The 22,500-nt window shown below is 50.0% G+C and overlaps 3 protein-coding genes across 3 annotated transcripts in view; 1 reads left to right on the forward strand and 2 right to left on the reverse strand.

Moving 5' to 3' along the window:
- LOC135821347 (uncharacterized) overlaps nucleotides 1-11,094 on the reverse strand; it is a 39,844-nt gene extending 28,750 nt beyond the window's left edge. The window contains exons 1-9 of the mRNA XM_065334416.1: nucleotides 10,505-11,094; nucleotides 9,217-9,368; nucleotides 8,543-8,650; nucleotides 7,836-7,959; nucleotides 7,186-7,415; nucleotides 6,174-6,291; nucleotides 5,210-5,415; nucleotides 4,221-4,372; nucleotides 3,788-3,870 (exon numbers count right to left, since the gene is read on the reverse strand). Coding sequence (XP_065190488.1) covers nucleotides 3,788-3,870; nucleotides 4,221-4,372; nucleotides 5,210-5,415; nucleotides 6,174-6,291; nucleotides 7,186-7,415; nucleotides 7,836-7,959; nucleotides 8,543-8,650; nucleotides 9,217-9,368; nucleotides 10,505-10,646 — 1,315 coding nt within the window. The 5' untranslated portion in view covers nucleotides 10,647-11,094. The remainder of the gene's footprint in view (nucleotides 1-3,787; nucleotides 3,871-4,220; nucleotides 4,373-5,209; nucleotides 5,416-6,173; nucleotides 6,292-7,185; nucleotides 7,416-7,835; nucleotides 7,960-8,542; nucleotides 8,651-9,216; nucleotides 9,369-10,504) is intronic.
- A 3,564-nt stretch (nucleotides 11,095-14,658) lies between these two features.
- LOC135821851 (mucin-5AC-like) lies at nucleotides 14,659-16,980 on the forward strand. Its single transcript, XM_065334848.1, has one exon. It carries the CDS (start codon nucleotides 14,659-14,661, stop codon nucleotides 16,978-16,980), a length of 2,322 nt encoding a protein of 773 aa, XP_065190920.1.
- A 3,916-nt stretch (nucleotides 16,981-20,896) lies between these two features.
- The window catches only part of LOC135821348 (uncharacterized), a 29,947-nt gene continuing 28,343 nt past the window's right edge, over nucleotides 20,897-22,500 (reverse strand). The window contains exon 20 of the mRNA XM_065334417.1: nucleotides 20,897-21,780. Within this exon, the coding sequence (XP_065190489.1) occupies nucleotides 21,726-21,780 (55 nt within the window). The 3' untranslated portion in view covers nucleotides 20,897-21,725. The remainder of the gene's footprint in view (nucleotides 21,781-22,500) is intronic.

A 22,500-nucleotide genomic window follows, 5' to 3' on the forward strand; every position in this document is an offset into this window, starting at 1 on the left:
CTGTTCAACACCCCAGACGACCATGCCCAGGTGGCTGTCTGGGGTGTTATGTGAGTACGCTGGGATCAGCAATGCACTGTTCAACACCCCAGACGACCATGCCCAGGTGGCTGTGTGGGGTGTTATGTGAGTACACTGGGATCAGCAATGCACTGTTCAACACCCCAGACGACCATGCCCAGGTGGCTGTGTGGGGTGTTATGTGAGTACACTGGGATCAGCAATGCACTGTTCAACACCCCAGACGACCATGCCCAGGTGGCTGTGTGGGGTGTTATGTGAGTACACTGGGATCAGCAATGCACTGTTCAACACCCCCAGACGACCATGCCCAGGTGGCTGGGTGGGGTGGTATGTGAGTACACTGGGATCAGGAATGCACTGTTCAACACCCCAGACGACCATACCCAGGTGGCTGTGTGGGGTGTTATGTGAGTACGCTGGGATCAGCAATGCACTGTTCAACACCCCAGACGACCATGCCCAGGTGGCTGTGTGGGGTGTTATGTGAGTACACTGGGATCAGCAATGCACTGTTCAACACCCCCAGACGACCATGCCCAGGTGGCTGGGTGGGGTGGTATGTGAGTACACTGGGATCAGGAATGCACTGTTCAACACCCCAGACGACCATACCCAGGTGGCTGTGTGGGGTGTTATGTGAGTACGCTGGGATCAGCAATGCACTGTTCAACACCCCAGACGACCATGCCCAGGTGGCTGTGTGGGGTGTTATGTGAGTACACTGGGATCAGCAATGCACTGTTCAACACCCCCAGACGACCATGCCCAGGTGGCTGGGTGGGGTGGTATGTGAGTACACTGGGATCAGCAATGCACTGTTCAACACCCCAGACGACCATGCCCAGGTGGCTGTGTGGGGTGTTATGTGAGTATGCTGGGATCAGCAATGCACTGTTCAACACCCCAGACGACCATGCCCAGGTGGCTGTGTGGGGTGTTATGTGAGTACACTGGGATCAGCAATGCACTGTTCAACACCCCCAGACGACCATGCCCAGGTGGCTGGGTGGGGTGGTATGTGAGTACACTGGGATCAGGAATGCACTGTTCAACACCCCAGACGACCATACCTAGGTGGCTGTGTGGGGTGTTATGTGAGTACGCTGGGATCAGCAATGCACTGTTCAACACCCCAGACGACCATGCCCAGGTGGCTGTGTGGGGTGTTATGTGAGTACACTGGGATCAGCAATGCACTGTTCAACACCCCCAGACGACCATGCCCAGGTGGCTGGGTGGGGTGGTATGTGAGTACACTGGGATCAGGAATGCACTGTTCAACACCCCAGACGACCATACCCAGGTGGCTGTGTGGGGTGTTATGTGAGTACGCTGGGATCAGCAATGCACTGTTCAACACCCCAGACGACCATGCCCAGGTGGCTGTGTGGGGTGTTATGTGAGTACACTGGGATCAGCAATGCACTGTTCAACACCCCAGACGACCATGCCCAGGTGGCTGGGTGGGGTGGTATGTGAGTACACTGGGATCAGCAATGCAATGTTCAACACCCCAGACGACCATGCCCAGGTGGCTGTGTGGGGTGTTATGTGAGTATGCTGGGATCAGCAATGCACTGTTCAACACCCCAGACGACCATGCCCAGGTGGCTGTGTGGGGTGTTATGTGAGTACACTGGGATCAGCAATGCACTGTTCAACACCCCCAGACGACCATGCCCAGGTGGCTGGGTGGGGTGGTATGTGAGTACACTGGGATCAGGAATGCACTGTTCAACACCCCAGACGACCATACCCAGGTGGCTGTGTGGGGTGTTATGTGAGTACGCTGGGATCAGCAATGCACTGTTCAACACCCCAGACGACCATGCCCAGGTGGCTGTGTGGGGTGTTATGTGAGTACACTGGGATCAGCAATGCACTGTTCAACACCCCCAGACGACCATGCCCAGGTGGCTGGGTGGGGTGGTATGTGAGTACACTGGGATCAGGAATGCACTGTTCAACACCCCAGACGACCATACCCAGGTGGCTGTGTGGGGTGTTATGTGAGTACGCTGGGATCAGCAATGCACTGTTCAACACCCCAGACGACCATGCCCAGGTGGCTGTGTGGGGTGTTATGTGAGTACACTGGGATCAGCAATGCACTGTTCAACACCCCCAGACGACCATGCCCAGGTGGCTGGGTGGGGTGGTATGTGAGTACACTGGGATCAGCAATGCACTGTTAAACACCCCAGACGACCATGCCCAGGTGGCTGTGTGGGGTGTTATGTGAGTATGCTGGGATCAGCAATGCACTGTTCAACACCCCAGACGACCATGCCCAGGTGGCTGTGTGGGGTGTTATGTGAGTACACTGGGATCAGCAATGCACTGTTCAACACCCCCAGACGACCATGCCCAGGTGGCTGGGTGGGGTGGTATGTGAGTACACTGGGATCAGGAATGCACTGTTCAACACCCCAGACGACCATACCTAGGTGGCTGTGTGGGGTGTTATGTGAGTACGCTGGGATCAGCAATGCACTGTTCAACACCCCAGACGACCATGCCCAGGTGGCTGTGTGGGGTGTTATGTGAGTACACTGGGATCAGCAATGCACTGTTCAACACCCCCAGACGACCATGCCCAGGTGGCTGGGTGGGGTGGTATGTGAGTACACTGGGATCAGGAATGCACTGTTCAACACCCCAGACGACCATACCCAGGTGGCTGTGTGGGGTGTTATGTGAGTACGCTGGGATCAGCAATGCACTGTTCAACACCCCAGACGACCATGCCCAGGTGGCTGTGTGGGGTGTTATGTGAGTACACTGGGATCAGCAATGCACTGTTCAACACCCCAGACGACCATGCCCAGGTGGCTGGGTGGGGTGGTATGTGAGTACACTGGGATCAGCAATGCACTGTTCAACACCCCAGACGACCATGCCCAGGTGGCTGTGTGGGGTGTTATGTGAGTATGCTGGGATCAGCAATGCACTGTTCAACACCCCAGACGACCATGCCCAGGTGGCTGTGTGGGGTGTTATGTGAGTACACTGGGATCAGCAATGCACTGTTCAACACCCCCAGACGACCATGCCCAGGTGGCTGGGTGGGGTGGTATGTGAGTACACTGGGATCAGGAATGCACTGTTCAACACCCCAGACGACCATACCCAGGTGGCTGTGTGGGGTGTTATGTGAGTACGCTGGGATCAGCAATGCACTGTTCAACACCCCAGACGACCATGCCCAGGTGGCTGTGTGGGGTGTTATGTGAGTACACTGGGATCAGCAATGCACTGTTCAACACCCCCAGACGACCATGCCCAGGTGGCTGGGTGGGGTGGTATGTGAGTACACTGGGATCAGGAATGCACTGTTCAACACCCCAGACGACCATACCCAGGTGGCTGTGTGAAGTGTTATGTGAGTACGCTGGGATCAGCAATGCACTGTTCAACACCCCAGACGACCATGCCCAGGTGGCTGTGTGGGGTGTTATGTGAGTACACTGGGATCAGCAATGCACTGTTCAACACCCCCAGACGACCATGCCCAGGTGGCTGGGTGGGGTGGTATGTGAGTACACTGGGATCAGCAATGCACTGTTCAACACCCCAGACGACCATGCCCAGGTGGCTGTGTGGGGTGTTATGTGAGTACGCTGGGATCAGCAATGCACTGTTCAACACCCCAGACGACCATGCCCAGGTGGCTGTGTGGGGTGTTTATGGTACAAATTACGTCATTGCGCAATGGGTCCCTTGTGGAGGTTATGTACTCTTTGATAGCAATGAATCATCATACCGGATGCCAGCGGGTACACTGCCAAGGAAGGCAGCTGAGGTGAGCCGTCATGCGTCAAATCCAGCTTGGCTTGGAGCAGCATTCTACAATTTCCAACAAAGAGAAACAGCAAACATGGAATAACTTCGATGGATCAAGGCAAATCCCAGGCTTCATGAGACCATAGTTGATAAATCTGCAGCAGAAAAGTGAGTGGAGGAGAGAGGTTGAAAGAGACAGACTAGAGAATGTTTCAATGGATTTGAGGGGGGGGGGGGGAGCTGAAGGTAAGAGTTCCAGGAAACACAAAAAACTATAATATCCCATGCAAACACGCGGTAGAATTATACATCTGCCCACACAGCATTGAATACTGCAAAGAGCAGAGCTGCCAATGCAGTTACATGAGCATGTACACACCACCATAGGAGGTACACATTGGAAGGCAACTCACCTGGTGTCGGCATTGTTACGTAGTGTGGATCGACGGCAGCAATGATCCAGCATGGCTAGCCAAGGTTGTCCCATGTTATTGGCCGTGCGGAATGTATAGGTGAACTCCCTATGCAACACCATGTAGCCGAGATCCTCGTGTACGGACACCACCTATCAACAAAAGCAGTTACAAACAGTCGCAGATAATGCTAATCAATACACAGAAGACAACGGGCAACTGGAAATGCTCACAAAGTGGTCGACACCCGCGTCTTTGCTGCTCACAAAGTGCTCGATACCTGCGTCTTTGCTGCCCACAAAGTGCTCGATATCCGCTTTCTGCATGCTCAGAAAGTGCTAAATTTTCCCCATTTCTCTCCTCATCAATCCCTACTTCTCTTTGTACATACATCTACATCTACTGTTCTTTCAATCAAATGAACCCCTCGATAGGCACATTGCCTTTGGGTCATTTCATAATAATAATAAAAAATACTTGCAGCGTAGAATCTTCACAGCCTTAGTCAGGTTTCACTGTAATAATTGCAAACCCGGTTACAAGATAACAGGGAGAGAAAAAATCGATGACCACCTAACACAGTACTGAATGTACACTTGTGATGCAACATGACAAACTTGCCGCAAGAAAAACAATATATAAAGCTCACACGTTAGCATTACCACCGGCTCAGGGGCGTAGCGGCCGATCCGGCTTTGTCTGGACCACTTTTTCGCCCAGAAATGCCCAGAATGCAGGATTTTGCACCCTAATTTTCACAAATTTCCCTGGGGACATCCCCAGACCCCCCTCCGACCAGACCTTATCCAACGCCGGTGCTACGCGTCTGCGGCCATACAATTGTGTTGAAGAACACAACCAGCTTAGGAAGTTTCGTGTGTGCCAGGCCACCGCCACGCCTGGTATACCAAGGTGGCAGTGCAGCACCTCACGGCGAGGGTGAGGTGGTAAGTCTCACAAACCTCGTTGTTAGCTGCATCCAAACTCACCGGAAGAGTGACGGGAAACACGTCTGCCGCTCCACCCCCGGTGTTCACGGACAGACGCGTGTCCAGCAGGGTGACGTTTTCACCGACCGTGCGTCTGCGCGACTGCGAAGCCAAGTCCACGGTCATCTCAACCAACAGCGTGGCCGTTGTACGGCTGATCAGCGGCTGACGCCTCCACCAGATTGAACCGTGGATAACGGACTGGTCTGAGCAGCAAGCGCAAATGCACGAAACAGGCATCACGTGAAGAGCTGTAATGCTAAACCCGCTAAATCCATATAATCAGTTTCCGGATAATGGCTCAAAAAGGATTCATGTTACCGAAATTCTCAGAGTGTAAATCGCACTTTAAACACCGGTACTACACCAGTGTGGATTATATTGCGATCGTCAATTTAATGGGTATAAATAGTGTAGAAGATAATTTTCGTGGCAGAATATCTGGTCACTTGTCAGTCTGTTATCTGCTACATACACACAGACTGTCAGTCAGCCAAACAGCAAAACAAACCGACACATACACACACACACACACGCACACACGCACGCACGCACGCACGCACGCACACACACACACACACACACACTGTACTGTACTTGCTCACTGCCAAGACTGGTCACGCGAGTCTCCCCCGAAGAGGGGGAGAGAGATTCAAAAGGATCTTGGAAAGATGACTCAATTGGCTATTGAACCGCCCAACGGCTGACACTCCCTGAAATCCCCGAACTCTGGTTGGACTTGGTAGTGATCCCACTTATGGGCGCGCCACACACACACACACACACACACACACACACACACACACACACACACACAGACAAACAGACACACACACACACACACACACAAACGCACGCACTCATGCACACACACGCACACACACACACACACACACACAAACACACACACACACACGCACGCACGCACACACACACACACACACATACACACACACAGCTATACCATTGTCATTGTCCTCAAACGTCAGCCTGTAATCTGGTACAGTCAGATTGTTGTAGTTGAAGTCACGACTGCTCAGCTCCATGCTGAATTGGGATGAGTACGGCGAAACACGATCAACCTGTAATGACACAGCACAGAAACAAACCAGCCTTCTTCAAAGTTTGTCTCGCAACACTGGGGCGGTGGGCACCCTACTGCCAGTAAGGTATTGGCCGTACAGCGTTGTGTGCCGGGTACCCTACTGTCAGTAAGGTATTGGCCGTACAACGTTGTGTGCCGGGTACCCTGCGAATCAATAAATCACTGATCCGGGGGTTAAAATTTCGAAACATTTCAGAGGAGCCACCCCAACTCTACGAGTAAACTGTACTTCAGGTGGCTGACCGTACCACCATGACCTACCTTCTGATTGCCCTGGAATACAAGGAGAACTGCGCTACACTGGTATGCAGTGGCCAGGCAATGCACTTTTCAAGTTGTAAGTAATTGGAAGTATTCACTTGGCTCAACTAAAACTGATCTGTTGATCCTAAGAGGGTGGTGGCGTTCCTAAGGATGCGGAGAGCTCAGCCTCACTTCTTGATAGATTTTTCTTGTAACCAGACGAGGCCACACGATGCTTGCAGACACCAGCAAAAAACATTCACCAGCCGCACTCCCCCCCCCCCCAACCCTTTCATCTGAATGAAGACGGCATCAACAAACTTTAATTATAATAGAGTGTAACAAGAACTCCAAGGATCAGTCGTGAAGTGAACTGCCTGAAAAGAGAAAAAATGCCAGACGCACCAGGGCTCCAGCCCGGGACCTTGCTTGTCATGAGCAATGCTCTAACCACCCGAGCTTTGGGACCAGGCGGAGCGTAGAAGGCGCTGACAAGTGTTTCACTCCAAAAGCATTTGTTCTCTTTTCAGGCGGTTCACTTCCACGACTCATCCCTCAAATTTGAAGTTCTCCCTATCCTTTCAAAAATTATAACGCGAACCATGAATGTTTTTTTGACCGATCTTACCCTGTCTTCCAGGGCGTTGATGGTGAGACGTTGCGGTACATTCCACTCGGCCGGCCTGAAGATCATGACTGACGGCTCGACGCTCATCAACGTTCCGTTCTCGCTGCGCAGCTGGACGGTGACCGTCTGCGACGGACGACTGCTCAGCACGACGTCGTAGTAGCCTTGGCGTCCCTCGGGTATGTTCGGTGGTGACGGCTCGATGTTGGCACGCGTAATGATCACATTGGCTATGTAGTAGATACACACGTACACGATACAGAAAACCAATGTTGGCACTCGTAACGATAAAATTGGCTATGTGGGATAAAGACACACAATACAGAAACATCCCCCGGGTGAACATGAGGAAGTGCATACATCATTACTATTGTGTCGTAACGAGTGACACGGTATGCATGAGATGCTTCAATGTGTTTAGGTCTGCTAGTCACCCTCAGCAGCACTCCTCAACGCAGTTGGAAAGCAGAGGCCCTGCTCAGAAAATGACCAAAACGGTACTTCATTCGATTGTGTACTGAGCTCGAATGAAGTGCCCGATGAAATCATGCTGGAGTCCTCCACAGTTTCTCTCAACTGCGGAAAACCGAGCTGGAGCTCCATCCAAGTCGCCGGTGAACCAAGATTTTTTTCTTTTCTTTTTCTCTCACCTTGATCAGTTTCGACCAGCATAAATGTCAGATTGGTGGTTGCCACGCCAACGCCACTGGATGTGTTGAATAGAGCGTTTGCGCTGTCGCTGCTTACCTCCACCACGCCACCATAGGGTGACATCTATACCAACCACACACCCACGCCCACACACACGCACGCACATGCATGCACGCGCGCGCGCGCACACACACACACACACACACACACACACACACACACACGCACACACGCACGCACACGCATCACCAGCATTAGGCTAAAGCAGGGTGAAATCTATATAACACACATAACAGAGCATGAGCATAAGACTACCATAGGGTACTAATTGGAAGTGCCTGAAGGTTTATCACGAATTGATCACAAGGCATCTTACATACAGAAGAACCTGTCGGGACGACCACTCGGATAAGGTGACCACCTGTCAACGAACACCACTGAAATCAGGATGAAGGGATGCCATTTCCAGTCGAAGGACCCTGGATAAGGAGACCACCTGGTAACGGAGACCACACTTTTTTGAAGGTCCCTTGAGCGGTTGCATTAGACAGGTTTCACTGTATATTTTAAAGCTGGTGGATGCTATCAACCATTTGTTGACTTAGTAGTAGCATAATGTGACTGGGATCTAGGTTGAGCCCGCAGTATTTAACCGGTGGGCATTCATGCAGCCCCGGACCGGCCGGTCTGGTGCATACCGTATTACCTGAATGATGGTGTCGTCGACGGCGCGCAGGTTGATGTCCTGCGAGACATTCCAGGCGTGAGTGCCGAACAGCAGCTGCGTGGTGATCGGGCTCAGCTGACTGTCAACCTGAAATGGGCAAATCAAACATCACCGCCGTGATTAACCAACCCTTTTACGGGCAACAAAGTGGAATACATGTATACTTCAGTCCCACGACACACCGTGACCCATTTTCCTGGAGGTGACGGGTGGCATTGCATGGTGTATTGACTTTTTAGGAGGGGCTGCGAGGTCCGATTCATTCAAAAAAATATGATTGTGTCCAGTCAAACCTCTTTAGGACGAAGACCAAGGGACTGATGGTACTTGTTCTCAATAACGGGAAGTTCTTCTTATCCATATTGTATCCCAGTGACTAGACAGTGGTTTATCCAATAGAGTGTTGAATACTAGGGCGTCAAAAGCAAACATTTGTCCAATCAGTGTTTTCGTAATGAGTTTCACTGTACACCTTTCGCTGTGAGCTTGTTGAAATGGACAAAGAGATCAAATTCTGAGGAAAAAAATAATCATAAAAAGGTACGGTGCACATCCTATATCCCACGGCAGCACGAGGATGACGGAAATCGACCCCCCCCCCCCCCCCCCCCCCCCCAGGAGTGCCTGCATGGCCCGAACAGCAGCAACCGTACCTGATTCAATCGCAGGGTGACGTCGTTGTGCGGGGCCGTCAGAAGCGTGACGACGTACAGTGCAGTCGTACCCTCGTCGATACCGAACGGATTCGTCTTCTTCTGGAAGCGGAATACGCCAGTGTCCGCAGTGGATTGCGATGACACCAATCCTGCAGGCAATGACAACAAAACACCCAGAGTGGGAGGTATGCATCGAGGATGGCCGTCACCAGGCTGAAATTTGAATGGACCCAAGATTTGTAGACTCACAGTACACAGAGACTACATGTACAGTCCCGGCGGGGGAGAAATACCTCTTTCGCGGGGCAAGTTACCCCATTTTTTGGCAGGTACAACCCATTCTTTTACATTAATTTATGAGTATAACCGTACAAAGTTCATGACATTTCATGCAGAGAGCGAGCTGGTATCACAGTGTGTACGGTTGTAGTGGACTTGCCCTGCAAAACCGAACGGCGAGTCTGCTAGTTCTACTATATTCATGAGGCCAGAGTCCTGTCTACCTTTATAGAGGTTATGCGAATGATGTCATCATGACATCATTCGCATAACCTCTATAAAGGTAGACAGGACTCTGGCCTCATGAATATAGTAGACGTGTAGTCATTGCAGAGAGAAATGACGTCTGTAGTGCTAGGTTCGGACGTAGCAACATTCATGAGGCCGGACTTCACCTGCCGCCGTTTTAGATCGTGCGACATTTCAAGATTCAACCAAAGTCCTCTTGCAGGAAACAGACATTGACCTCAAAGGGTCTGCTGAATCCTTTCACATGAAAATGTTCCAAAAATCAAGAGAGAGAGAGAGAGAGAGAGAGAGAGAGAGAGTGTGTGTGTGTGTGTGTGTGTGTGTGTGTGTGTGTGTGTGTGTGTGTGTGCGTGTGTGTGTGTGTGTGTGTGTGTGTGTGTGTGTGTGTGTGTGTGTGTGTCAGGCTTCGCTGTAGTGCTCCCTGCTAAATGAATCCTGAATGTCTTTCATGCTCCGGTACGAAACATCGCTCCCAGATTCTTTCTGCGACCACGAAAATAAGATTATTTTTCGTCACAACCGACATGTGTAGGGGAAACTTGTACTGGTCAGGCCGCATTCGATGGACAAGTAGTCCTGGTGCAGTGAACCGCTGAGTGTTGGATCTGTACACGCCCAAACCCCACCCGTTAGCTGCCGCACGAGCAAGGAGCATTATCACTACGATCAATCATAGTAACCACGGCTATTGTTGGTCACAGTGAAAGAAAACGTCGTTCATGCATCAACGACTCCAATCATTCAAACACATCCTTACCAGCCGACAAACTCCACGAGAGGCAAATTAGAGAAATCACAGCCAACACGGAGGACATCGTTGTCCTGACGGCTGATCGTCGTTGTTGTTGGGTTGAGCCACTCCCGAGAGCCATAGCTCCGCTCTTTTCTGCCCACTCCATCTGGGAAGGCTGTCGTCCAGGTCTCAACTTCGATACACTATCCACAGCAACCGGCGAAAACGTCTTGCTCCGTCACGACCGTTGATCGTTGGATCGCACCCAAGTTAGTTGGAACGGTGCACAGACTCAATGGCGGACTCCACGCCACAGCTCGATCCTCGGCTCGACTGCAGCTGGAGGCGGGTTTCTGCGAGGGTCGGCGGTTGTAAAGCCGCGACCGTCTGCGTCGATATTATGCGGGGCAAGTCCTGTCCTCAGAATACCTCGACGCTGCCTCAAAGGGCAACGTAGTCGGCAGAGGATGGACTGCACTCGAGTCCAAATGTTACTGCACCCAGTACACTGGAGACAGAGAGAGTTAGAATCGGTCGCGAAGGACCTCGTCACCGACAGAGAGAAGCTCTCCGCGTACCAATGTGTGCGGTCTTCTTTCTGATTTTGGTCCGATTTTGAGTGTTTGCGGCCTGTTTGTTGTTTGCATCGCAAGCTCCGGACAGTCCGTGCCTAGAGCATAGCTTTGTATGTGGCTACCGAACCAACGGACAAATGCCTACGTCCTTGTCTTTGATCTTGGCCAACGCCACAAGTCATGGCCTTTGTACTTGTAGTTGTAGGCTTGAAATCAGCACTTGGCAGGTCAGGAATCAACGAACACCGGCCGCGGCGTCGACGGGGCCCTGCCTATCTATGTCAACCAGCCTGGTCAACGGTCGGCTGCGAACATTCCTTGCACTGAAAAAGGAGATTCTGATCCTGGGATGACATCAGAATTTCTGTCAATGCGTGCGCGTGCGATGGTGCGAGCATGCAAACTATACTACTTCGGGCCATGCATTTTGATATCAACCCTTGATCATAGTGTCAGGTGATCTACCGGTATGTGCCAGACTGACCGTCACCATGGTCACTGTGTGCTCGTAGATCATGATTGTGGATCTACGCCAACATTTCAACCAGGGAGTCGTATACCATGGTATACAGTGGTCCCTCTATAATCCGGCACCATTTGTGCCACGAAAATCTGCTGGATTAGGGAGGGTGCTGGATTAACAAATCTGATTTACTGCTGCAATGTGCATGAAGAGGACATTTTGGCTACTGAAACTTGTGCTGGTTTATCGAGGGTGCTGGATTATAAAGTGCCGGATTAGAGAGGGACGACTGTACTATAGTACTGGGCGCTTTCGATTACACGCATTTCGTTCAATTCTAGAATTAGTTACATGTATTGTTGTCGATGCACAGTTCGATTACACAAAAAGTGACAAATTCCGTCGTTAGAATTGACTTTATCCAATTCCGTCGAATCCATCAATTCTGAAGAGAAGGCGGAATTTCTCTAATTCTGGCGCCAGAATTGCACTGTCCGTGTGTTACCGGTTTGGTCATGACTCAAGCGCGCGAAGAGCCTCGGTCCCTGTTCACGATCACACTGTGTCCTGCAATCTCCAGCCTCGGTCCCTGTGTCACGATCACACTTAGAGTGTCCGTCACGTATACGACGATTTCCAATGGATGACAGTGTGGCGAGCATCGATGCGTTGGTGATGGTTGGTTGGTTGGTTGGTTGGATATATTTAAAGTCGTACAACAAACAGGCATATCTGCCTCCTTATATGAAGACAACTTCAGTAAAACATTATTATAAAAAGAGAAAGGAAAAAAGAAGAAGATAAGAATGTATAGACTGAGCATACAGCTAGCCGGAGACTGAGCATACAGCTAGCCGGAGACTGAGCCTACAGCTAGCCTCGGCATGTATCAGAGCATCAGGATTACTACATACAAGTGATGGGTGTAGATGCGATAGCTTGTGTGGTGGGTGGTGTTCTACAATGTAGATACTGTTCTCCCCATGGCATCTCCGGTGCTTGCACTTTGGCCTCTCTGCAATGCTCCTCAAACCTCTTACTGGCAGTTATCTTCGTTGTTAGTCTCGCCAACGTACTCCTCGAAGCAAAGTGTACATAACATTGAGTAGGCAATATCCAGTGACAAACACTGACCACTCTGCATACCCGCATCACATGCACGACATTCATCAGGTCGCCCTCTTCCTCTCCTTTTCTCATACACAGCCTTCGGGCATTCAGGAAGGGACTATGATGACCATACGACCATGGTTGGTTGGTTGGTTTATTTTAATTTGCACAATAAACGGGGACTAGGCCCAGTGATATAAAAGCGAATGGATAAGCCACATTTAGATAAGAGAGGACAGGAATTAGAAAATTATGAAAGAAGAAGTATCTGACAGAGGACAGGTTCTTACTTTAAAAATTGAATTTTTAGGAGTTTTGTTTTCCTGAAGAGGTGGCTTGTAGGCCTCTTCAGAAAACGAAAGTCTCCCTGAAACTCCTCAAAACTCCACAACCTCATCTGATGGGAGAAGTAGATTAGTTCCGAAGAGTTTGGAATAGCTACGTCGAGATGGTCAATCGGATCACGGACGTCATTATTGCCATGACAATTCCACTGAAAAACTCTAAAATGAGAGAAACAGTTCTATTGGGACACTTCAACAAACCTCTTCTAGGAATTTGTTCGAACAGTTGATGAAGACAATTCGAACGCGCCCTTATTGACATACCGACTGGAACACCACACTCACATCATTACTGAAAAGATCTCACCGTAGATCTACGACGAACATCACCGGCCAAACCATCAACGACAAAGGGCAGTTTGATGATGGACGTGTACGATTGTTGTCGCTGTCTAGTGGATGATGGTCTTGGTGTACCTGCATAGTGTTTGGCTGCTTGAATAGCGTGTTGTGGATAGTCGCTGTCTCGATTCTTTCTCTCCCTAGATGAGCACGAGTAGAGCCGGAACGGAGAACCTCTTTTATTATTTTTTCACGGAGAAGGCGGAGAGCCCGAACGTGCCGGCCCTTGCATCATGCTCATGTCATGATTAACTGTTTGACAGACTACCTGTAGAGATGAGTAGTGTGGGTTGTGTAGAAAGCGAAAAGCACGAACAGCGGATGAAACCAACACACGCACTCCAGTCTAGGGACCGGCGGGTTCTGCTCGAAAAGGTGGCAGATTCTGCTCGAAAAGCAGTGAAATTGGCAGAACCATACAAACCTTATGGCGGGCAATACCTCGAATTCTGCTCCATTTCTTTATCCACATACCAAACATGCATAAAACTTACCAGAAAAAGTACCGAATTCTGCCAATTTTCCTGCCGGCAGAATCCGCCGGACCCTACACTCCACGAACAGTACCGCACACTACCATTGCTACGTTCGAAGCTGATAAAGAATACAATAATTAAATTGGGAATACAATTGGGTGCGAGGCAGCTACGTTTGCGGCTGATGGTCAACTCAACACCGCACTACAGCAACCTGTTGCCATTTCCCACCAGTATGGTGGCAAGTACAGTACCTGGTAGGTAACGCAATACAATAATTATGAAGTTGGTTGTTCCAACGAGGAACACACGCTTCCTGCCGAACTAAACTTGACACTTGACTGACTCACGACTGCCATCCGGAGCACACGAGGAGCACGTCGCACCTTCCACTCGGCAAACCTGCAAGACCGCACCACTCCCTGCTCAATACACAGTGTCAACTTCGGCAGGAAACGTGTGTTCCTCGTTGGAACAACCAACTTCATGACTAATTCCGCCGAATTCGCAACTAATTACTTCTAAGTACACAATAAATTGTTGTTATGATTATACAGCTGTATATCAGGTGGTAACAAGGACGTGCGAGCTGTACTGTACCTTACACACACTCCTGTGGAGTTGTACATAAAGCTGCATCCGCCTGTTGCGCCAACTCTCATGGTAGCTGAGGTTTCGAATGACAAGGTCTCGCCTCATTCTCTCCCGATACGATCAGCATCAACGTCAAGTCAGGTGAAGTCAACGACCACTGTCTTCCATGGTGCTCGCCCTGATGCCCAGTATCAACCTCCAGTCCAGTCAGCGACCACTGCCTTCGATAGTAATCGCCGTAGTGCCCAGTATCAACGGCACGGACACATAAGGCATGGCATCGCGGGCCCCTAGTCGACTGGAGCAAACATCATCTGCATCGGGCCAGGCTAGCGCAGCAGCAGCAGAAGCTACAGGCGGTACAGCCCACACAGTGGAACAACCTGGATCAGCTGTTAATGTTAGCCAGCAAGCAGGCAAAGTCGCACCGGCGCCGGCGGTGATGGGCTTCCCGGCTTCGCGCCCGCTTGAAGTGCTGTGTAGCAGCCCACTGCGCCGCTTGGACGCCGAATCAGGACTAGAGGCAAGGGCCGGCAGTGCCTCGCCTCCGGAGAAGCCGTCCACTGTTACCCCAGACCAAGAGAACAGCGACAGCGACGAAGACGAAAACTTCCCACTGCTTAGAGCGGCGGAAACGGACCATCGTGTGGGACACGGGAGGCGGCGTGGTCTCCGCGGCTTGCTTTCGTTCTTGAAACGCACTCCGAAAAAGGAAACCTCGGACTCGGCGTCCTTCTTCGCCACACAAGCGCCGAAAGCGTATGCAGAGCAGACTAAATCTTCGAAACCTCAAGCAGCAGCAGAAGCAGCAGCACCAGAAGCAGCAGCAGCAGCAACAGCAGCACCAGCAGCAGCAGAAGCATCCGCCTCCAGTGCACAGCCAAGTAGCGGCCTTGTTTCCACCTTCACCACCACTGGAAGCGGATCACGTGATCACACTGACAGCTCGGCGAATGTTACCAGCGGTCAGCTAGGCGTAACGGCGGTTACCAGGGGAAACCCCCGGAAGCAGATGAAGCCCAGTGATTGGTTTTCCCGCAAAGTCAGTGACGTCAGTAAGACACACTCAGACACGGAGGACTCCACCACATCACGCAGCACTATATCCAGTGCCGTGAGGGAGTATGACATACCTCCAGCGACCAGTCCTGAAAACCGAAGCAAGCAAAGTGGACGGTCTTCCGCATTGGGGTACGGCCCGTCCTTCGCCGCCGCTGCCTCCTCGCAACCTTCCCAAAGGCAAAGAACGAGCTCCGATACGACGTCGTCGGGAAAGGCTCCTAGAAAATATAAATATCATAATCCCAGGCGAGTTAGATTAGATGGAATGGGTCGCAGCCTCGACGACGGCTCCACTGTCGCCCCCGCCGGCTCCCGGATTTATTCCATAAGTTCAGAGGCCGGCATCAAGGCGGGGGGCGTGACGCCTTCTCAACCTACTTATGGCACGTCGCAAAGCATGGTTTTGTCATCGCCTTCGACGCACCGTACAAGCGAGACCGCCAGTCCTAAAGCGCATGCTTACAGACCAGGTACAGGTGCTGTTGGAGACGTGCGTCCGCCTCCCAATCCTTCGAAACGCCCCCGCGTGCCTAGTGCCCTCACCGTGCACAGCGGAAGAGGCGTACCTTATCCTGGAGCGTCCCAGCCGCCCGCTTTCGGCACCAGTGCAGTCGCTGATCGTGGACAGATTGTGCACGGTGAGAGATACCTCAGGACGCCGCGACCGTCACTGCCCTGGTTCTCTGTTCGTCGCAGTGCCAGCGCACCGGCTGTCATCACAGCAGCAGGAGCAGAACCATCAGAACCATCAGCAGCAGCAGCCGGTCAGACAGCCAGTCCGGGTGCTGCGGCAAAAGCAGACGAGAGCGCGCCGAGCCAGCCTTCAAAATGGCCTCGCAGACTCGCGAGGTTGTTCTCCAGAAGTAGCGCGTCGTCGTCAACTGCCGCTACTGTCGCTCGCACCCCCAAGCCGTCACCTGCCCGGAGCACCATGGCTGCAACTACAAGTATCTGGGGTAGGAACATTCATGGCAGATCCAAACCAACAATGTGGAAGCATGGTGGACCAGTCGACTACGGACTATTTCATGCACCACCATACTACTATAAGACGCGGGAGACGGCCAAGCAGTTCTGGAACATGTTCGCCTTCTGCAATTCGCCGAACGGCTTCTTGGCGCTGATGCGGCGTGCATCCCGCCAGCACGACCTACGCCTCTGCGACGAGCTCTTTCAGCTGTCAACCACGTTCGGCTGTTGCCTGGAGAACTGGACGGATTTCGAGCTGTGTCGCGACTTCAGGCAGTTCTGGGACCTCGTTAAGTACGACATGACAATGACGGGAAAAGTGCTCACGCACGAGTCGAGTTCAGAAAGGGCCACAGAAATCCAGAAGCATTCCACCGGAACTGTGCGCTTTCTACGCGAGAACAAACCCAGCCTGGACTTTCATTACCATCTCTGGTTCGTGCGGACTGAGCTACGTGTTGGTTATGGCGGCACCATGCAGCTCTGGAAAGTCTCCCATGCCTCTGTTAAATACAACGAGGATAGCCAGCCCTGGGCACGTCCTGCGATAAAGTGTCTGACCTGACTATGATGGTCAGTCGGTCATTCTGCACAGTAGGAGCAAGAGTACACAAGGGGGGGGGGGGGTTACGGGGTTATGCACTCTTGGTATGAGTACCGGTATTGTTCTAGTGGACTTTATACGGGTGTCAGTCGTGAGCGGTGTTGTTCTATCCGGTCTTTTCCCATCTTCGTCTGTATCGAAAACGTGTGCGTATTCTAGCATCTACAGACACAGTATAAGTCTAATAATTATTATGAGCATCTGTTTGGTACACTTTTTCACCAGTAACTGTTCGTGAACCCGGATAGGGGTTTCCCCGACATCCATGTTTGGACATGCGCATGCTCCCACGATGTAAGTCACGGAGAACGACAAAACCCTAGCGGAACAGGCTTCGGATGAAAATGTCCCTAGTGTCGAGTCATTATGGAAGCTCACTTTAGCTGATTGTAAAAGCAATGATCTTTGTCTTTTCCACCCACGGCTTGCCTTGTACAATTGTACACTGTCTGATTTTCGTACGTTTAACCACCTGATGAATCAAGTTCTGTTCGCTCGGTTCCAATTTACGACTGGAAGTGCTCATAGTATAATACTGTGCATGACTTGTCCTGGTGAACTACGAACAGTTTATGCTTAGAGAAAAGGTGAAGCCATACCATACCTTACTTGTTTTGTTCTGTTGAGGGTACCGTAGTCTGCATTGCATTCCGCGAGCCGTGAAATATAGTCCTAACATAAAGATACATGTATGTCCAGCGAACGCTGCAGTGTCCACTGCAACCGCTGTGTGGCGCTGTGTGCTATTGCGCCCAGACATGGAGCGTCACAAGCGCAGCGATGGCTCGGCCAGAGCAACCAACACAGACCAGGTCCTTCTGCATCGTTTGCAATTGCAGTCGGCGTTTCAGTACACCACCTCGACGGACCGTACTTCTGTCTCTGCATACTTGTACATAGAGAAAGTCAAAAAAGGAAATGGCCAAGATTGCATGGGCGACAAAGTCAGAAAAAATAGTCGACGATGTCAAGCGGGAAGATTCCTCGTCTCCTAATTCCTCGTCATCGGATTCCACGACAGTAACAAGACTGGTTAGGCGCGCTGCTGGGCCGAAGCGTGTGATCAATTCTGGTCATTTTCCACTGATGTGAAACCGACCCTGCAATGGACATCCCAGTTCGACTGAAGAGCATTCTTCACAGCAAATCCAGAGAAAGAATCCTGTGTCTTTGTGTGTGTGTGCGCGTGTGTGTGCGTGTGCGCGCGCGTGTGTGTGTGTTTGTGGGTGTGGGGTGTGTGGGGTTGTGTTTGTGTGGGTTTGTGTGTGTATGTTTGTGTGTGTGCTGGTCATCTTTCCAATATATATATTTATATATATTTATTACAACATCTCAAGACTCGGTGGAAACACCGGCCAATGTTAAAGAGAGTGGGTGATTGCCAACCACGGCGATAAATAAAAGTAAGGGGAGGGAAAAAGAAAGAGTAGCAAAATGAACAGCAACAACTCCGTAAAGAAAGAGAAAGATAATGTCAAATAAAAACAGTGAAAAACACAGAGACGCAAAGGACATGTGGATAATGAGCTATGCATGTCGTAGTAAATAAGGGGCGGCACGGATCTTAAACAGGCGGAGTGAGGTCAGGTCCTTAACTTCTCTGGGTAGAGTGAGCCAAACAGAATAAGCAATAAAGAGAGGGGAGCGCAAAAGAGCAATATCCCTTTTAAATCGTTCTTTCTCTCCAGGGGAGGCCCACATAACCAATTTTGGCAGTGAGTAAGTCCCAGTGTATGTTTGTGTTTGGGTGCACGATAGGCCCTGGCGGATAATGCTCGGAAAAGTAGCGTTTTCTGCTCGACATTCTGCTCGTCTTCTGCCGGTATTCTGCCCCATTCTGCTCGTATTCTGCCGGATTCTCACGCGCTTGTTAACACAATGGAGCCGTAAATAGGCGCCTGCAGCCCTCTCCGCATTTCATAGCTGCACAGTATCTGCTCCTTCTTCTGCACTTTTCTGCCGAATTCTGCTCATTCTGCTCCTTTTCTAAAATAACCCATAATTATTCTGCTCGAAATTCTGCCGGCATTATCCGCCAGGGCCTAGTGCACGAATATGTGCGCGGTAATGTGTGTATAATGTGTGTGTGTGTGTGTGTGTGTGTGTGTGTGTGTGTGTGTGTGTGTGTGTGTGTGTGTGTGTGTGTGTGTGTGTGTGTGTGTGTGTGTGTACAAGAATGACTGTATTAGCTAACAGCTATCATTACCTTCGCCGATGGGTTCTCCAAAGGAGGTGAGAGTAGTAGGGATGCAGACATTACTAAAGACCAAAATACCGGATATAGTTTGTTGTACATAAAACTTTCCCCTTGTTATCATGTTTACTACTGTTTAGCGATGGCTGCATCCTAGCTATAATTGAGTTATTGTCTTTATTGAACTCGGATGGAGAGCCAAGAATTAATTGATAAAAAGCAAAAAGGACCAAAAAACCACAAGTTACACTATAATGTTCACTAACACCACCAGTTACTAAACAATCAGCTCATGCGATAACATTGCACGACACTGACCGACGGTACTGACGTTCTACAACTAACTGGCTAACAGCTCTAGCACATCTTGGATGCTTACTCCAACAGCCTTTTAACTTGGAAGGTTCTGTTGTACTGAGGCGTTCGGTTTTGCATGATTCTTGTTCGCATAGTTTCCCCTTTTCTTGATCTTCGCATCTTTTGAGCCACGCAAGTTGTGTGGAATGCTGCTTTGCGTCCTTGAATCGTGGTTTGACCGTATTGTCCAATGGTCTTGCCAGTATCGTCATCGACATGCATCCGCCAACGTCCTTCATAGCTGAGACTTTCAGCTCGTGCTTATCTTGGTTGCGCTCACCTTCCCCTCCTCCTTATGTTATTTCTATAACTAAGAACCTTCCAAGTTGGAATGGATGTTGGAGTGCGCATCCAAGATGTGCTAGACCTGTTAGCCAGTTAGTTGACGTCAGTACCGTCGGTCAGTGTCGTGCAATGTCATCGCATGAGCTGATTGCTTAGTAACTGGTGGTGTTAGTGGACATTATAGTGTAACTTGTGGTTCTTTGGTCCTTTTTACTTTTTATAAATTGTCTTTATTATGTGCAATACAAACCAACATTACAGTACATGACCTACAGACAGTGACAGCGTAGAACCTACACTGGCAACCGGTTGGAATCAAGTGAAATGAACGTTACTGGAACGTCACTTGACAGCTAATACAGTAAAACCGGTCAAGGCGACCACTTTGATAAGGCGACCACCTGCCTCAGAGGACCACTGTAACCAGGACCAAAGGATGCTATTTGCAGCCAAACGACCCTGGATAAGGAGACCACCTGGCAACAGAGACCACATTTTGCAGGTCCCTTGAGCGGTCGTCTTAGACAGGTTTCACTGTACTTGTCATGTACTTGTCTTTGTAGGAGTGCCAGGGACCCCTACTGATTGGCGTGCTAGCAGACCTATCGGCACTCACAGCCTGGGGGCGAGGGCTGAGCTAGCTCCGTGCACATGCGGATCGCGGAGCTGTTTACTGCATACATGTACATGTAAGTGAATGCTATAAAAGCAGTGCTGCATTGGCGTGAAGAACACGGCAATTCCCCAGTTTACTAGTAGCTTGGTCTGCTTTAGCTAATCTACGGAATTATCTCTGTCTTCATCGCTACTCTTGCAAAATGGCCGACGACGCGGCGGCACCATTGATGCCCTCCAGGGACCTTACTTCTGCCTCTGTATACTGTATACTTGTACATAGAGAAAGTCACAAAGGAAATGGCGATGATTGCATGGACGACAAAGTCAGAAAAAACAGTCGAGCAGCTTTCGTTAGTCGAACACGGACGGTCAAGATCTTACAAGTTTCTTGTTGTGTGCAACCTCTCTATTGTCATTTTCATAGATACGCTGGCTCACCATCTGAGTTGAGGGAGAAAATTTAAAATAATTATTAAACGAAAGAAAGAAGGGATCTAAATCTGAATCCAACGCTCCAAAGCTATAAGATCCAGCGCTTTTGAAAATCCACAAGTATGCAGTATTGTTTTACAAGGCTATGCTTTACTTATAGGGCATAAGTGGCAAGATGGACATGTAACTAGTGACAAAAACCATTAACTGTGAAAGTCTGTCAACATCGCATGGGACAAATGTATTTAAAAAACGGGCTCGTACAAGGACGGAAAGCAATACACAATGTAGCGCTGATAATGCCAGTGATGACATCATTCACGATATTGTCATTATAATTATTAAGATTATCAGCGGATAGTAGCACCGTTTTTAGTTGTCCGAGAAACTTGCTATGCTGCTATGCTCACTACGAGGCAAAAGAAATACGGAATCAAAGAATAGGAGTGTAGGCAGCGCATACAGAGATGTCCAAACATGGGTTCTTAAAAAAAAAGGGAGAACTAAAGGAGAGACCCCAAAAACAAAAAAAGATTTCACGGTTCGCGTCAGACTCGGCTAGAGGCCAGTTTTCCGCATCCGTAGGAACACCACCACAATTCGAGGATCCTTGAAGAGATCCCAAGCGGAGAGCTATTTCAAAGATGTTATCGTGGCCTGTCAGGAGGTGATACACAGCAGCATTGCATGGGACCAGTGTCCTGGGCACATACGACTTGCACGGCGACTTTCCTCCTTTCGCAGAAGACGCGGTCAAACGAGGCAACAAATCGTTACGGCATGCTCGGTCAGCCTCTGCTCCACCTCGCCGTGTGCCGTGCTAATACGCCCGATGCTGGACATGGTCATAAGGCGCCCTGGGACGGTTTGGAGGCCTACACCAACATGGACAAGCAATCAGCAGCTCAAACACAGAGATAAGATTCTGTTGGCAGAAGTGTTTACACTGAACACGGATCCTTCGAACGAATAATCTATCGAATAATTTCGCCCTCCATCGAACGAATAATCCATTTTCTATGATACGCGTGATGGGATTTTTCAACACTTTTTCAGCGCTTTCTAGGTAGTTTTTTGGAAATTGTTAGTGTATGAGCAGCCAGCTAGTAGTGCTGTAAGTATTTACCTGTTTCTATCATCACATGCAGGGAGCCCGAACGTGTACTACTGTAAAAGCCATATATATAACGAAGTGCTAACTCTAACGAGTTAATACTCATAAAAAGGACACACTTCAGGCTCATTACAAACATCAAGTATACTTGTGAAGACAAAAACTTTCAAGATGTTTGTAATGAGCCTGAAGTGTGTCCTTTTTATGAGTATTATCGCATTTTTGTCTCAGAGGAAACTGTCTAACGAGTTAACGAGGAGAAATCTGACGTTAAAATAGAAATCGTTATACAGAAATCGATACAACATATACTGTCCTATTGAGCGTTGAGAATGAGTGAGAATCGTTACCTTTTTGGTACACGTAAACTAGTCAATTTTGGGAAATCGTTATGTATGCGCCTCGTTAGAATAATGGCTTTCACAGTACATTGGTACGACCATGAACAGGTGGGGGGGGGGGGGGGGGGTCCCGCGGGGCT

This window comes from Sycon ciliatum, chromosome 7 (assembly GCF_964019385.1).
Source record: "Sycon ciliatum chromosome 7, ocSycCili1.1, whole genome shotgun sequence".
Classification (NCBI taxonomy): Eukaryota; Metazoa; Porifera; class Calcarea; order Leucosolenida; family Sycettidae; genus Sycon; species Sycon ciliatum.